This window comes from Balaenoptera borealis (genome assembly GCF_965194805.1).
Source record: "Balaenoptera borealis genome assembly, chromosome: 5".
Classification (NCBI taxonomy): Eukaryota; Metazoa; Chordata; class Mammalia; order Artiodactyla; family Balaenopteridae; genus Balaenoptera; species Balaenoptera borealis.
In genome coordinates this window covers 259605-274243 of record NC_138862.1, presented here as the reverse complement: position 1 = coordinate 274243, position 14639 = coordinate 259605, and the positions used below count along the sequence as shown (strand labels likewise).

The following is a 14639-nucleotide window of genomic DNA, read 5'->3' as shown; positions in this document are numbered from 1 at the left end:
TTTTCCCAGTTTTGCAGGAATTTAGCTTTTATTTCATGTTTTACGGCTACAGAGGCTTGTTACAGTGCTTTTTATTTAATGCAAATACAAGTGACCAATTAGTTTATGATTTCCAAGTCTGTGTCCTTAAGAAAAAGCAAAGCAGAAAAACGGTGGATAAGCTTAATTTGAATTTTCCTGGAAGTAATTCTTAATATTTGTAACTTGATTTATTTGAATTGGTGGATACAGAAGCATAAAGGTCATAAAGTTCCCTGGCTTCACCAACAGCCACAAGCAGACCCTGTCTGCGCACAGACAGGTCGGGAATGACCTTCACCAACAGACCAAACACATCCGTCATAACCCTCATTCTACAGGCAGGACAGGAGGCGTGGGTGCTTGGGTACAGCTGTCTCCAGAGGCAGAGCTGAGACCCGCCCCGAGCCCCCTGCCCCCGCTGCCCCACGCCCCATAGAGCCAGCAAAGTGTGATCCTGTCGGGAGAACCCCACTGAATGTAGAAGCTTGATTCTCAGTTCTGATTACAGTTACAATGTCAGTACTTGTTGGCTTGTGAAACAGATTTTCTATTTAGAACTGTTAGCATTAACTACTCACTCAATAATCACAGCTCACCTGTAGGAAAGGGCTCTAAATGTGACCATGCTCTTTGGTAGGTGGGACAGACTGTCGGGCCACCCAACCACATTAGGTTTCATTTGCCCCAGTGATGAGCAGATTTAATGAAGGGCAGCCTTTTCAAAGGATGGTGGACAAAGCTTTGTGTTTTTAAATGTAGTGGAGGCTTACGGAAACCACAGTGCTCCAGGCATTTCTGGTAATCTGTTGTTTTTTCTGGGTTAGGGGGTCTACACAGCCAGGATAGCCAGTACAGCACATGCTTTGTGACTGAGGATTGACTTTCCTAAGTGATGATTACCAAGAGTCCCTGGGGCCAGTCAGCTAACACGATGCCTAACAGCGCTGAAATAATGCTGGGGGCCACTAAAAACAGCCCTTTGGAAAGAGGTTTCAATTTTTCATTCGCGAAGCAAATCAAGCTCCCTAATTAGCTACGACACAGCTGGGAAGCTCAGCCCCTACTACCCTGCAAGCCCTGCCTTGGCTTCCCTGCCCGACCTCCGTCTCTGCTACAGGAACAGCCCGGCTGCTTTCTCTAGTTCATTCGTGTTCAAAGAACTCATGGCAGGCAGTGGTAACCATGGCAACAAAAGCCATAAATTCCTGGAAGTCGCATTCACCATCTCCATCGTTGTCCAGTGTCTCCATGACTTTGTCCACAACCTCCTGCTCCTTGATTTCCTAAGAGAAATAAGAGCAGTTGTCCAGCTTGTTTCTAAATGAAATATAAGGACATCAAAACATGATCAGAAGTTGGCTGGCTTTAATAATTTGTATCAGAAACAACCTAAGACATGAAATGCAAAATGCCAGAAAGGACTTCTCCCGTGACCAGGAGGCTGTTGGCTGGCAGAAGTCTCTGGGGATCTGAGCCTTGTCTTCCACCTTCCTTTAGGTCCAGTGGGGCCTGGCCTACTTAAAAACTGAATGGAACAGCCAAGATCTGAAAAACTGCGGGTTGTTTGTGTTAAAATACCCAGAAAAGAATAGTACGGTCTAGATCAGCCTGAGCATATTATATGCAAATGTCTGAACTTCTGGCTCCTGTAAGTTTTTCATTGCTTCTGTGTGTAGAAGGCCCTATAGTGAGGGCTTCCAGTGGATTTTCATGTTTTGAAAGTGGTTTTTGGCTGAAATAACTCTTGGGAACATACCCTAAATTTATTAACTTCTTGTGTCTTTTTGCCACTTGAGTTGCCTTCCAGGTGTCCTGGGACTTTTCCTGACATTCTGCCCAACGTGCAGCCAAGTGAGGTGAAAGAGTCTCAGAGGAACGGACACAGTGAAGGCAAGATGTACACTGAGCGGACTGCTCTGAATAACCAGTCCTCAGGGCAGGAGAGCTTGGCCTGAAGAAGTTGAGTGTAATGTACAGTGGCTGCCTCGGATGTAAAACATGTAAAAGGTTGAGATTCCTGTGGGCAGTGGGGTGGGACCTATACACAACTGCTAAAAGATTAATTTCAATTACATGATAGATTTGCCTCCAAACAGAAACTACCTCATAAAACCAGGCCAGCAATGTTCATGATACCTTGATACACTTACTGTGAATTACTTATCTTTTACAAGTTGTGGTTCCCACATGCTAAGCGTTTTCTGTGTTTTAAATCAATAATTAATGACAGTAGCTGCACTTGTTGAGCCGCACTTGACAAGCACTGTCTCATTTCATCCTTTCAACAATTCGTTTTACGGAAGAATCAGGGCCCTTCTTCTGACTGTTAGGTTACGAGGCGGAATCGGGGGGACCAGGTAAGTGAAAGCGTGCGTGGGGCAGCTGCCACTCGGTGAACTTGGATGCCTGAGAAAACCAGCCCCAGAATCAGACTAGGGGGTCCCACCCCAAGCCTGCAGGCCTCTTCCTCTGCCAATGGGGTGTTTGGGCGGGGCGGGGACAGCGGGGCGGGAGGAGCCCTGCAGACATGGGACATGGAGCCTGGGGCTTGTCCTACACAGTGGCCCAGCCTGCCCAGGAGGACAGCTGCCCACCACTGTGTGGCAGGGCCCTGGCCTGGGGCTCTCGTATCTTCCCCGGAATTAGCTCTTGGTCAGACACTAGTGCACTGGTTCATGGTCTGGCCATTTCCTCTGCGTGTGACTGGTCACTTCAGTGACCTTGGTTCTGGGCACCAAGGGAAGGTCAGGCACCAGGTGGACTGCAGTTCATTGCCTCGAGGACACGGGGCTCATGCAACAGAGATAATGCGTGTGGCTGATCCGAGGGCAGTGGAGGCAGCGGGTGGGAAAGCCTGGACACACGTCCACCAGAGCAGGAGCTGCCAGAGCAGGACGGGGCTCATTGGGTGCCCTCACGCAGCTTCTCAAGTTCCCCTCCAAGGCCCCTCACCCCACAGAGCCCCCTGCAAGGCCCCGGGGCCTCTCTTGTGAGCAGCTTGTGGCCACTCAGTGATGCATCAGGTCGTGGGGCCTGTGTCTCTCCCAGCATCGACCGAGCTGAGAGCTCAGTAACGTCTGCTGAGTGAACGGCATCTTATCACCATGTAACCATGCAGGAAAAGCCGAAACAGTCCTTTTCCCAAGAACAAAAGCTTATTTTTTAACAGCCTTCTTATATGTTCACTGTGACCCACGGTAAGTCATGAGTATATTTTCCATCCCATTTTGTCATCTTTATTGCTGTACATCCTTAGATTTTTCAGAGAAAAGGCAGTATTATTTGGAACCTGTACTTTTGCATTTGAGACAGCAGTTTTTCCTTGATCCTCCTACTGCACACAGAATGAATATGGTGGGGCCTACCTAAGCCAGCCTCTGTACTGAGGGCTCATCAGTGCAAACACGTTTTCAGAAACAACCTAGGAGTCCTGACACTGACCTGGAACCACCTTCAGGGCAGCTCAGAAGAGAAAGTGGGCAGGTGTTTTCACAAGCAGACAGGAGAGCAGATTAACTTGTCAGTTTTAAAAAGCAAGACTCACCTCTAAAAAATGCGAAAGCTCATTGTTGATGAGCTCCTTGAGTTCGGACTTCTTCAGCTTGTGCTTGTCACCTTCCCTTCCGGAATATTGATGGAAGACGTCAATGAGGGCCACCATGGCCTTCTCCAGCTCAGACATCCTGGGGGCCACAAAGAAAGATGCCTTCTAGCACAGAACAGTTAAGGTGTTACCTACTCAGACCTCAGCCCCCAGGGGGCAAGACGGCCTTGGCTCACCTCCCCTTTTGGGCTCAGAGGGGTGCATCTCTCCGGTCACCCCTTGGGACCACTCTTCCCCACCCCCGTTCTCTTTACTCTGTTCCCACGCCCTCTGGCTTCTGGTTGGTTTGGCCAATGGGAAACTTCAGCCAAAATACAGAGCAGAGCAGTGAAGGGGCTTCGGACTGACTCCTTCCACCACCCCCCCTGGAGGCCCCCTCTGCCCTGGCTCCAAGATGAGAGGACAGAGCAGGGGAGCAAGCTGTTAGAATGAACTGCGGTGACTAGGAACCAAATGAGGATACGAAAGTCAATAGGGTCCCTATGCTCTGTCAATGAACAATTAGAAAACATAGCGGGAAAGTCTTATTTTACAGCAGCACACACGTATTACTAAGAATAAGTTTAGCAAGAAAAGTGCAGGTCCTTCCAAAAGATACTAAGGTCATAAAATGTAGGAACTTACTTTCCTTCGAATGGATATATAAATGTAACTCATTTTTTAAAACTCAATTTTTAACAAAAATGTCTATGGCATTTTTTTTGTTTTTTGGATGGGTGAGGAACATGACCAAAAAACAGCTGTAAAATTCAACTGGAAAAATAAATATGATAGAATTGCCACAAATTTGTTTGAAAATGAAGATCAAGAAAAGGTACCTTGACTACCAGAAACACACATGTATTATACGGTCGTCTGATGAAGCTGTCGTAGGGAGCAGAACTTGCCACCCCAAATGTCTCTTTGGCATGCAGATTATTTTGGGCTGAAAACGATCAAGGCCCTGAAGTTTCAGGAAGAAACACTGCCCTTCCCCCTTAGCTGCCTGAATCAGAATTTAGATGGAGGGCCTGTTACAGGAATGGACCACTCACTAGAGATGTCAGCAGAGAATATGGGCCAGGGGTGGGCAGGGGAACTCTTAGAGATCTGAGTCCACTCTGTGTCCCATCACGTCTTCATGGCACAGCAAACACTGCTTTACCAAACATTTGCTTTTCCATCTCCGTCTGAATTGCTTTCCTCCCCTTTGAAGTCCCAGACCACCCCCACCCCCCAACAGCCTCCTTTGTCTTTAGCTGATCATGGTATTTAAGGTGAAGGTCTGGGGCATTTTTGTGAGTGACTCAGTCTTCCTGGGTCTCTCCCACGTATGCATGTTATTAAACTATGGTTTGAGTTTCTCCTGTTAACCTGTCTCACGTCTATTTAATTCTTAGACCAGCCAGAAGAACCTAGAAGGGTGGAGGGAAATGTCTTCCTCCCCAACACCAGCCCTGAAGCCAGAACAAATGGGCCGGAGGCTGGGCCACTGCCAGGCACTTGGTATTCATGGAGGCGTCGCCATCCACTTCTCCGCACTTGCACTTATGGAAGCAGGAGGCTTCCATCTCCCATCCCAGCGCATACCTTATACCGTGGCCTGCAACCTAAGGAAACAGCTGTTCAACCCTGGGAATCAGGCAGTTTACAAAGGACTGCTTGTCAATTGTTTCACAGAACTGAGACACTCAGCGAGAGAAATTTGCCAACTTTTGGCCTTGAGTTCTAATCATTAAAGAATCTTTGCAATGTCATAGTTAAAAATAAATAAAAGAATTATGTCTAATTTTTGCAAAACCATTCCTGGGTTGAATATCTTTTGCATCTTAAAAATAAATTGGAATATAACATTTAAATTTTTATTTTTGTTTCTGATTTTCAAATGAAAAAGGATTGAGGATTTTTGCCTTGGCCTGATCTTTGCTAAATTCACCCTATTAATAATCAGTATACTCTGTTTTGTTCTAAGTCCCTAAAAATCAGATATATCACACATAGATAGAATAATGCAGATGGATTAAAATCTTTAACATTTCATACATTCTTATCCTTTGCATTCGTTTTCAATTATTAATTTTTTTTAAAACAAAAAACCCAGGAAACTTTCACATGACCCTTATGCTTCTCAAGCTTCATGATGATTTGGGGACGGGGAGGCTAAATTACTTTCTGTGTGAAGTATGACTAGCGGGATTTTTTTTAAAGGAAAGGCATAAAATATATAACCCACATGAGAAAACTCCATAAAATGTGATTTTCTTCATAACCACACTACAAATTAACTTTTTAAAGTTTTTCCTGTTAAATTCTTCCCAATTGATGATTAAAGGTTGTCTTTTAAGAGAAATGGAAATCAAATATCCATGTTTCCCTTTCACTTCATTCCATGAATGTTCCACATTAACCTTTTATTTCGAAAACAAGAGAACTTTTGGGGGTTAACTCCTCAGAAGGACACATCACACAAGATGTGAGAGTCCCTCTGGGCAAGCGGCCCTATCTCCCCAAGAAACTGTAAGACTGAGGAAGGTGAAACCCGCCGTAAACCGCAATTTCTTGGGCTCGATGTGGAATTTACTTGCAAAGGCCCCCTCACTCGCCAGGTGTTGTGGTTTCTGCGCGGCGTCCGGGGCGCCCTGACATTTGCGCGGAGCAAGGCAAGACGCTCGCTCGGAGCATCAGGCCGCCTGTCCTTCTCCGCGGAGGGACGCAAACCCCTGGTCTTCAAGGAGTTAAGGAAGAGGCCTGTTTGCAGCAATCACCTGAGCCACCAGACGTGACGTTTCCCCGACTTGTGGCGACAAAAACAGGCAGAACGGACCTCTAGCTGCCCCGAGTTGAGGGAGCCGTGTCCACAAAGCGGTAGTAAGATTCACACTTTTGAAATGCTGCCAATTATCCTAAAGGGGTTTTTAAACTAGCACCCAGTTCCCAAGCCCACCCTCCGGGCCCTGCCCCCAAAAGACCAGAGCAGGTTCCCCTGAGGGTCCTCACGTCAGCGGTCCTTGGTGGTCGCTCCTGGAACCTCCTGGCTGCGGCGTCCTGAGTAGCAGGAGTGGGGCGGAGACAGCCTCTTATTCGTTCCCGGGCAGGGGCGGGGCCGGCACGTCCCCCTGCGGGCCAGGCAGCCAATGGGGGCCGAGGGCGGGGTGGGGGGCGGGGCCTGCGCGTCAGCTGGCTCCGCAGCCGGTCGGGCGGGGGGCGGGGGTGCTGGGGCTGCCGGGCTGCACACAGGGCCGCATTGACGGCGCCACCGGGGACTCGTTGGGGAGCCAAGCCTGCACTCGGGCCAAGGAAGAAAAAGGCCCGTGGGGCAGAAAGCGGGGAGTCAGCTTTTTGTGCTGTTTTTAAATTTATGCATGAATATTGATGTTCCTCTAAAGGCAAGGATGGGGGTGGGGAGAGGAGACGAACTATTGATTGAAACCGACAAAGCAAATGTGCAGCCGAGCGCAGGCAGAAGGCGGGGGATTCAGGGCCCGCGAGCCGGCTTCCAGTGGGGAGAGCCCTGAGCTTCGCCCCTGCTCTGGCCCCGCTAACCCTCGGGCGGGACGCCTGTGGACATCAGTATCCCGAGCTAAGCCACTGGCCCAGCGTCTGCAGGGACTGAAATGTGGGGCGAATAGTTTAATATGATCGCGGACACATGCCAGGCCCACCCGAAGGCCTCCCCATCCCCCCGGGGTGAGTGGCCGCAGACTGTCGGAGCAGCACAGTGCCCAGGCACGCCCTGTCCAAATGCTCTGGTTTAGGGGAGGTGCAGGCAGGGGTCCCTCACCGAGGCCTCACAACCAGCCAAGGTAAGTCAAGTCCAGACTCCCCACTGCCGTCTTGAGAGGCTCCCTACAGGCCTTCCTTTAGACAAATTATACAAAGCGCACCGGCCCCAGACTCATCAAAGGACGTCTGAACCAGAATCAGGCCCTCTGCTGACTCGGGTTCACAGTGGCCGCGGAAGGATCAGCACACAAGGATGTCTGTGGAAACAGCTCTCTTGTTCTTGGTACTTTCACTAGCTTTCCCTATCACAGTGGCTACACGTAGGGGAGCCAGCGAGGGGATTCTGCAGTGGCTAAGCATGTCTGTCTTGACTGTACATTCAGGCGCTGAGAAGTAACTACAGGGGCGCTCTGTGCACCAGCGGGGCCCCCCGTGAGTGTGCTGAGACTCCCCCTGACCACCAGAGAGTCCTCCTTTGACTGGTGGGTCCAGGGCCAGTTTGCGGCCCCAGGACTTAGCATCAACTCAGAGCCCGTATCTGAGGATGCCATCCTCGGGGCCTCACAGCACCTGAAAGCCCGTCTCATCCCGATGGGCGGCCCCTCTCCTCCCTGTGGGCCCTGGAGCCGGGCGGGACGCAGCCTGCACTTGGCTGTCCCAGGAGGCCGAAGTCTGCGCCCAGAGGGCAGGCCCTGCGCTCATGAGTCCAGTAGTTGGATGAGAGAATTCCAAACTATTTTTTTACTCCTGAGGGAGCAGGCTAAAGTTCTTCTTGTGCACACTGAAGGGCAGACCCAGAGTCCAGGACGTGGCTAAGGCCCACAGGGGTGGCGCCTGGCACCCGTGTGAAGCCCCCAGAGCACAGCTGCTCCTTTCTCGGAGGCGGGCAAGTTCTGTGCTTCCCCGAACAAGCCTGCTCTCCCTGTGGGGCAGCTGAGGAAGCAGGGCCAAAGCACGTGGCTCCGGTCCCAGCTACGGGGTGTGGGGACAGGCTGGGGACCAGGCCGGTCAACTCAAACCCAAGGCTCATGGCCCAAGCTATTTCCAGGCCATACTTCTGGGACAACTTTCCCTTATCATGAGAGTGAACCAGAAGCTGTGTGTCACCCCTGGGAAATTAATGCCCCGATCAAAGGGTTGGCACAGCAGGGGGCGATGCTCATCACTAACCCATTTAACTTGCCACTTTGGCCTGTGCAGAAGCCGCTGGGTCTGGGAGGCTGGCTGTGGACTCTTAACAAACGCAACCACCCTCGGCTTCGACTGCAGCTGCTGTGCCAGGTGAGGTGTCTCCCACAGAGAAAGTCGACACAGCCCCAGCGCTTGGTGTGCAGCTATGGATTCACTAATGCCTTTTTCTTCAAACCAGTTTCCAAGGACCACCAGCAGCAGTTTGCTCTTACCTGTCAGGGCCAGAGGTGCACCCTCAGTGTCACCCCAGGGGCATGTCAGTTCTGCTCTAGGCCAGACACTGTCTGCAGAGACCTGGACCACGCGTGGGCCGCTCTGCTGATGACGGTGTGCTGGTTGGGTCTGATCGGAAGGAAGTGGCAAGTACTGTAGATGCCTCAGCAAGACATATAAAAACTAGAGAGTGGCAGATAAGCCCCACAGAAATTTAGGGCCCACCACCTCAGAGAAGTCCCTGGGGCTCCAGTGGTTCAGGACACATTGAAATATCCCCTTCACATGAAAGACAAATTGCTGCATCTTGCACCACCTGCCAGGAAAAGAAGCACAGCATTTAGCTGGGGTTTGGGGAAATTAGATATGCCATACACTACATTTGCACGTGCTATTTCACCCATGAGGCTGGCAGTGCCAAGTGGGGACCAGAGCAGATCTAGGCTGTGGTACAAGCTGCTTCACCATTAGTTCTCAGGACCCAGCAGATCCGACGATATTCAGAGTGTCTACGGTGCCCTGGGATTGGCACGGACCCTCTGACAAGCACCAGCGGGAGATCCTAGCACAGGAGTTTGGAAAGTCAGTGTCCTCTTTGGCAGCTAATGATTGTCATTTCAAGAACAGCTTCTGGCTTGCTGTTGGCCTTAGTGGAGGCCTCCCAAACACCTAACCCAGGGACCTCAGGAGACCACGCAGCCCAAGTGTTGTCGGACCCACCTCGCCACAAGGTTGGGCGTGTCACAGCAGCGTCCCATCAAATGGAAAGTGCAAGAAACATGCGTAGGCACTCAGACTCCTTGGACACCAACTCCTGTGGCATCACCCCCCCTCTCAATCCACGTCTGGGGTCTCCAGGGTGTTTCTTATAACCAATTGGCTGTGGAAGTAAAAACTTGAGCCTGCTTTCTGGGGGGTCTGCATGACATGCTGGGACCACCCCGAAGTGGCCTGAAGCAGCCCTGCAGCCCCACCCAAGTGTTACCTGGAAGGAGACAGTGAAGGGAAGTCCTCTCAGGGCAGAACTTGGAGTGGTTTGTTTGGCTGTCCATTGTCAGGAGTGAGACGTGGCTGGAGCAGGGATCTGTATTAATTCATGGGTGGTTGCTAATGATTTCATTGGTCAGCAACTTGGAAGGAACAGGATTGGAAAATTGGCCCATGGAAGGCTCTGGAAGAGGTGTGTGGATGGACCTCTCTGAAGGAGCAGTCTGTGGACATATTCGTGTTGTGGGCGGATGCCCACCAATGGGTGTGCCCTGCAGAAGAGCCTCTTAATAATCAGGTGGAGAATGACCGCCCCATGGGTGTCAGCTAGCTCCCACAGCAGCCACTCCAGGGCTCGCTCGATGTGTCCACGAACAAAGTGGCCATGTGGCAGGGGTGGAGGCGTGCAGGGCTCAGCAACATGCACTCCCCTCACCGAAGCTGGCCTGGCCACTGCTGCCGCTGAGTGCCCGGTCTGCCGGCAGCCAAGACTGACGCTGAGTCCCGTGGTGACCGGCCAGATGCCTGGTGGCAGGTGGATTACATTGGACCTCTTCCATCATAGAAGGGGCGGAGATCTGACCTCACTGGAATAAACATACACTCTGGGTATGGAAGACGTTGCTGCCTGCACTGCTGCTGCCGGCACCAGCATCCGTGACCTCCCAGGGCCTCCACTGCGTCTGAGCCGGGGACTCGGTTCCCAGCGAAGGAAGAGCAGTCTTACCACACATCCCGTCACCCAGAAGTGGCTGACCCGGTTGAAAGCTGGAATAGCTTCGTGAAGAGTTGGTTATAACGCCAGAAGGGAGGGAGGCAACACCCTGAAAGGGTGTAGGATACGACCCATACTTTGAGTTAGGGACCATCATATGGTGCTGTGTTCCCCAGAGCCAGAATGCGTGCGTGTGGGAGTCGAGAATTAGAAGTATGAGTGGTCCTCTCACTGGTACACTTCATAACCTCCTTGCAGAATTTTTGTTTCTTGTCCTGGCAGCTTTGGAAATTTTACTCTCCAGAGGGGAAGGCTTCCACCAGGGCTCAGAGCAATGGTCCCACTGACCTGGAAGCTGAGATTGCCACTGGCCACTTTGGGCTCCTTATGCCTCTGAACCAACAAGCAAAAAAAGGGTTAATCTATTGGCTTGAGTGATTGATCCCAATTACCAAGGTGGGGAGTTGTGTTACTGCTACACGACGGTGGCAGGGAGGACTTTGGAACCTGGGGATTCTCGGGGGCTCCTCTTAATACTTCCACCACCAGTAGTAACGGTTAATGAAAAAACAGAGCCACCAAAAAATGAATTATCAGTGATTAAATAAAGCAGGAGTATTGAGGACCCAGGCCCCTCAGGAATGAAGGTTTGGTCACTCTGTCCAATAAGGAACCCAGAGCAGGTTCTTGCTGAGGGCCGGGAGAGATGGGACGGGTGGCTGGAGAAGGAAGGCACGCACGTCGACCAGGACCTCAGGACCGGTTACACGGATGAAGGCTGCAGCAGCTGAGCATGTGTTTTTCTTGTTATACGTTGTGTTTATCTGCTAACCATTTTCTCTTCTCTGCGTCTCCGTTTTTATTTTATAAACAAGTTGTTGGAGGTTAGCATTTCAGTTTAATCTTTAGGTAACGATTTTCTGTGAATGGTGGGTTGAGGACTAATCAACACAGCCAGCGATGGATACAGTAGCTGGAGGGAGTGTGCGTCTCCTCACCGGGGGAGGAACCAGCTCACTGGTAACAAAGAGGCCTGTGTCTTCTGGGGCTGCTTTAGTTGCTGAAAGGGAGTGCAGACGTGTGTAGAATGTTGCTGATGGATGTTGAGTACCAAACGGGGGTGACTGTTGTGAATTCATTGCCTCTTGGGTCCGGCTGCCTTCAGCGCCCCCTAATCAGGCCTCCTGGCGGGGAGCCTGGAGTTGTGCTTTGGAAGGAGGGCCTTCGAGGCCCCGCATGGGGAAGGAGCTTCTCTCCTGCTCCTGGTGGAGCACGTTTGCCTGTCCCGTCCTGCTTCACCGTCCTTCACAGCATCTACTGGCGCTTGGCTCCGGGACGTGGCCAGCGCGGGCTGCCCTTGCTGCCCTTGCAGCCTGGCCTGGCGTGGAGGCCGCTTCGCGCTGGTTCTGTGACGCGTGTACTCCAGACCCTGCATTCACATCAGCCCCTCCGCTGCAGCCCTTTAGGTTCCTCTGTGCAGTTACTGCGCGATTGTAGGTTCATAATTCTTTATGTTAAACTTGCCCTGTTTGAATTAGTGTGGTTTCCGTCTCTTGATTAGAACCAGGCTGATACACTACGTAACAAGGAAAATAAAAGGGTTTATTAAGTTTTTACTACGCTTTTATTAGTCTAAAGTGATTTCAACACAACATTGTTATACAACCGTGCTCCAATATCAGATAAAAATTCTTTTAAAAAATGGCTACCTAAAAAAATAAAATAAAATGATTTCAAAATAAAAGATTTAAAAGATGCGCTGAGGAAAGAGTGCGCTTGGCAGAAGGGACAAAGTGGAGGGAAGAAGAGCTCTGACGCCAGAAGTCAAGTGTTAAGTTTTGAGTGTATAAAATCCCCCAAACGACGTGCTGTTTTTTTACCTACAGAAAACACTTCTGACACCAAATGTGTGGGCTTTTCCCCACAGCAACCCACTCTCCTGTACCAGCTGGGCGTCCTACAGGCTAACTGCATTCTGACAGCGTCCACCGCAGGTTAGGGGCTCAGTCCCACGAGACGGCCCCCTTCAGCGGCCACTGCAAGACCCTGGCCATGGACGGCCTGTAAATTGGGGTCCCACGCCCCCTCCTCTGGTCCAGTGATCTGCCAGAGCAGCTCACACAACCCAGAGAAGCATTTTACTTGCGTGGTTTCCAGTATATTGTAGAAGGGTAGAACCCAGGAACGGCCGGATGGAAGAGAAGCAGAGGGCAGGGGTGGGGAGGAGCCCGGAGCTTCCTGCTCTCTGGGTGCCTCTCCCTGCCAGCCCCGCCACGTGCTCGCCAGCCCGGAAGCTCCCTGCCCTTATGCTAGTGGGATTGTATGGCGGCTTCCCCACGTGGGCCTCACTCACCCTTAACTCCATCTCCAGCCCCTCCACGTGGTCACCAGCCCGGAAGCTCTCCAAACCCCTTTGTTTGGGGTTTCTGTGGAGGTTCTATTACGTAGGCATTGGTTGATTAAATCACTGGCCACTGGTGATTAACTCCATCTCCAGTCCCTCTCCTGCCCCTCTCCCCTCCATTAGAGGATTAGAGGTTGGGGGTGGCGCTGAAGTTCCAACCCCTAATCACGGTGGGTTCCTCTGGGACCAGCCCTGTCCTGAAGCTCTCCAGGGGCCTCAGGGTCACCTTGTTAGCATAATCTCAGGTGTGGTTGAAAGGGACTTATTATGAATAACAAAAGATCTTCCTCTCACCCCTGTCACTCCGGGAATTACAAGGGGTTTAGGAGCTCTGTGACAGGAACCAGGAACCAAGACCAAACGTATCTTTATTATATCACAATATCACACAATGTAATGAGACTTTGTAAATATAAACAGCCCATCTATAAAAGGAATATGTACTATTGCCCAAATAATAAAAACCTTAGGGAGACCGAGCACCGACAGGGCTGGCTGTTGGAACGCCATCACTGTGGGTGTTTTTCCAGGAGCTTGAGACCAAGGGGCTGCCGGGCGTTGGCCCTGGAAGGAAGGTGTCTCCTGTGAATAACGCTGCAGCAGCTCCGCTGATTTTGCCGTCTCCACAGCCCAGGGCCATCCGCTTGGCTGGTGGTCGTGGCATTGCTGAGAAGCGCCCAGTCTCTCCGTCTGCAGAACTTCAGGGGTAATGGCAAGCGGTGAAGGAGGCTCAGACCCTGTAGCACCTGTGGTGCCAAAGGCCCCCGAGTACCCTATGGTGAGGGTCTGCTGGCCAGGGAAGGTGGGCTCCTGAGCGGGGTTTCCAGCATCAGTCATGGTGGGGAAGGGGTCCTCTTCCCAGGCGGCAGTGCCTTCACCCAGTGGGCGGAGACACTGGTGGGTCAACAGTACCCTCTCGGACGCACAAAGCTCCTTCCAGGGTCTTCCTCCTGCCCAGCCTTCACCCACCTGGCAAACATTTAGCCCCAGTTAATTCAGTAACCAGACCCAAGCCTAGCAGAGTCAGCTCCGGGGGAGGAAGAGTCATTCTGGCTTGAGCTTCCAGGAGGAAAGGCCTTGGGCAGTGACATTGTTCTCTTGCACAAAGGACAGTGCCATCCGCCACCAAGCTGCTCACGAGGTGGGTCACAGTGACCCATGTCCATAGGGAGAAAAGGATGCCTGTGTTCCAGAGGGATGTGGGAGAAGGGACACAAGGCTTCTGTTGTAGTCAATGCAAGTGTCAGGAGACGAGAATCAATTGCCTTTCCTGCTCTAGAGAGTGCGGCCCAACCATCAGCACTGGGGCTGGAGCCTGGAGCTGGGTTCAAATCCTGTCTCTGTGGACAGAACTTTGGCAAATGACTTAAGCTTCCTCAGCCTCAGTAAATGAGGGGAATTTGTGCATGCACACGTGAGCGTGCACACACACACACACACATGTGTATATATAGTGTGCTGTGCCTAATGCACCCAATTAATGGTCATTATCATCATAAAAGTTACTATTCTCGTCTATCAAAGGAACCTGCAACTGTCAGGTGAACTCCTGGTACAGAAGGCAGACAAAGCAAAGCAAAGAACAGCAAAGAAGAAAAGGGCAGGGATTTCTTTCTGAGCCAGATACATTAGGGTCCAAAAGTGCAGAAAGAGCTCACTGGCTAATTTAGAAAACTTTGAGTCCAGGAGGCCCCAGTTTGGCCAATTGTGATAGAGCATCTGTATTTCATGGGTATCACGTTTTATTATTTTTATACCACATCAAATTCCATGAATCCATTTAGTTTCTAGCCAGTCATTCC

At 51.1% G+C, this 14639-nt stretch overlaps 1 protein-coding gene across 1 annotated transcript; it reads right to left on the bottom strand.

The window, feature by feature from the left end:
• S100B (S100 calcium binding protein B) lies at positions 1-6697 on the bottom strand. The gene is made up of 3 exons (XM_082393483.1): positions 6602-6697; positions 3566-3704; positions 1-1304 (listed from the first exon to the last, which is right to left on the bottom strand). The coding sequence occupies exons 2-3, from the start codon at positions 3701-3703 to the stop codon at positions 1164-1166; spliced, it is 279 nt and encodes a 92-aa protein (XP_082249609.1). The 5' UTR covers position 3704; positions 6602-6697; the 3' UTR covers positions 1-1163.
• Positions 6698-14639: the final 7942 nt, after the last annotated feature.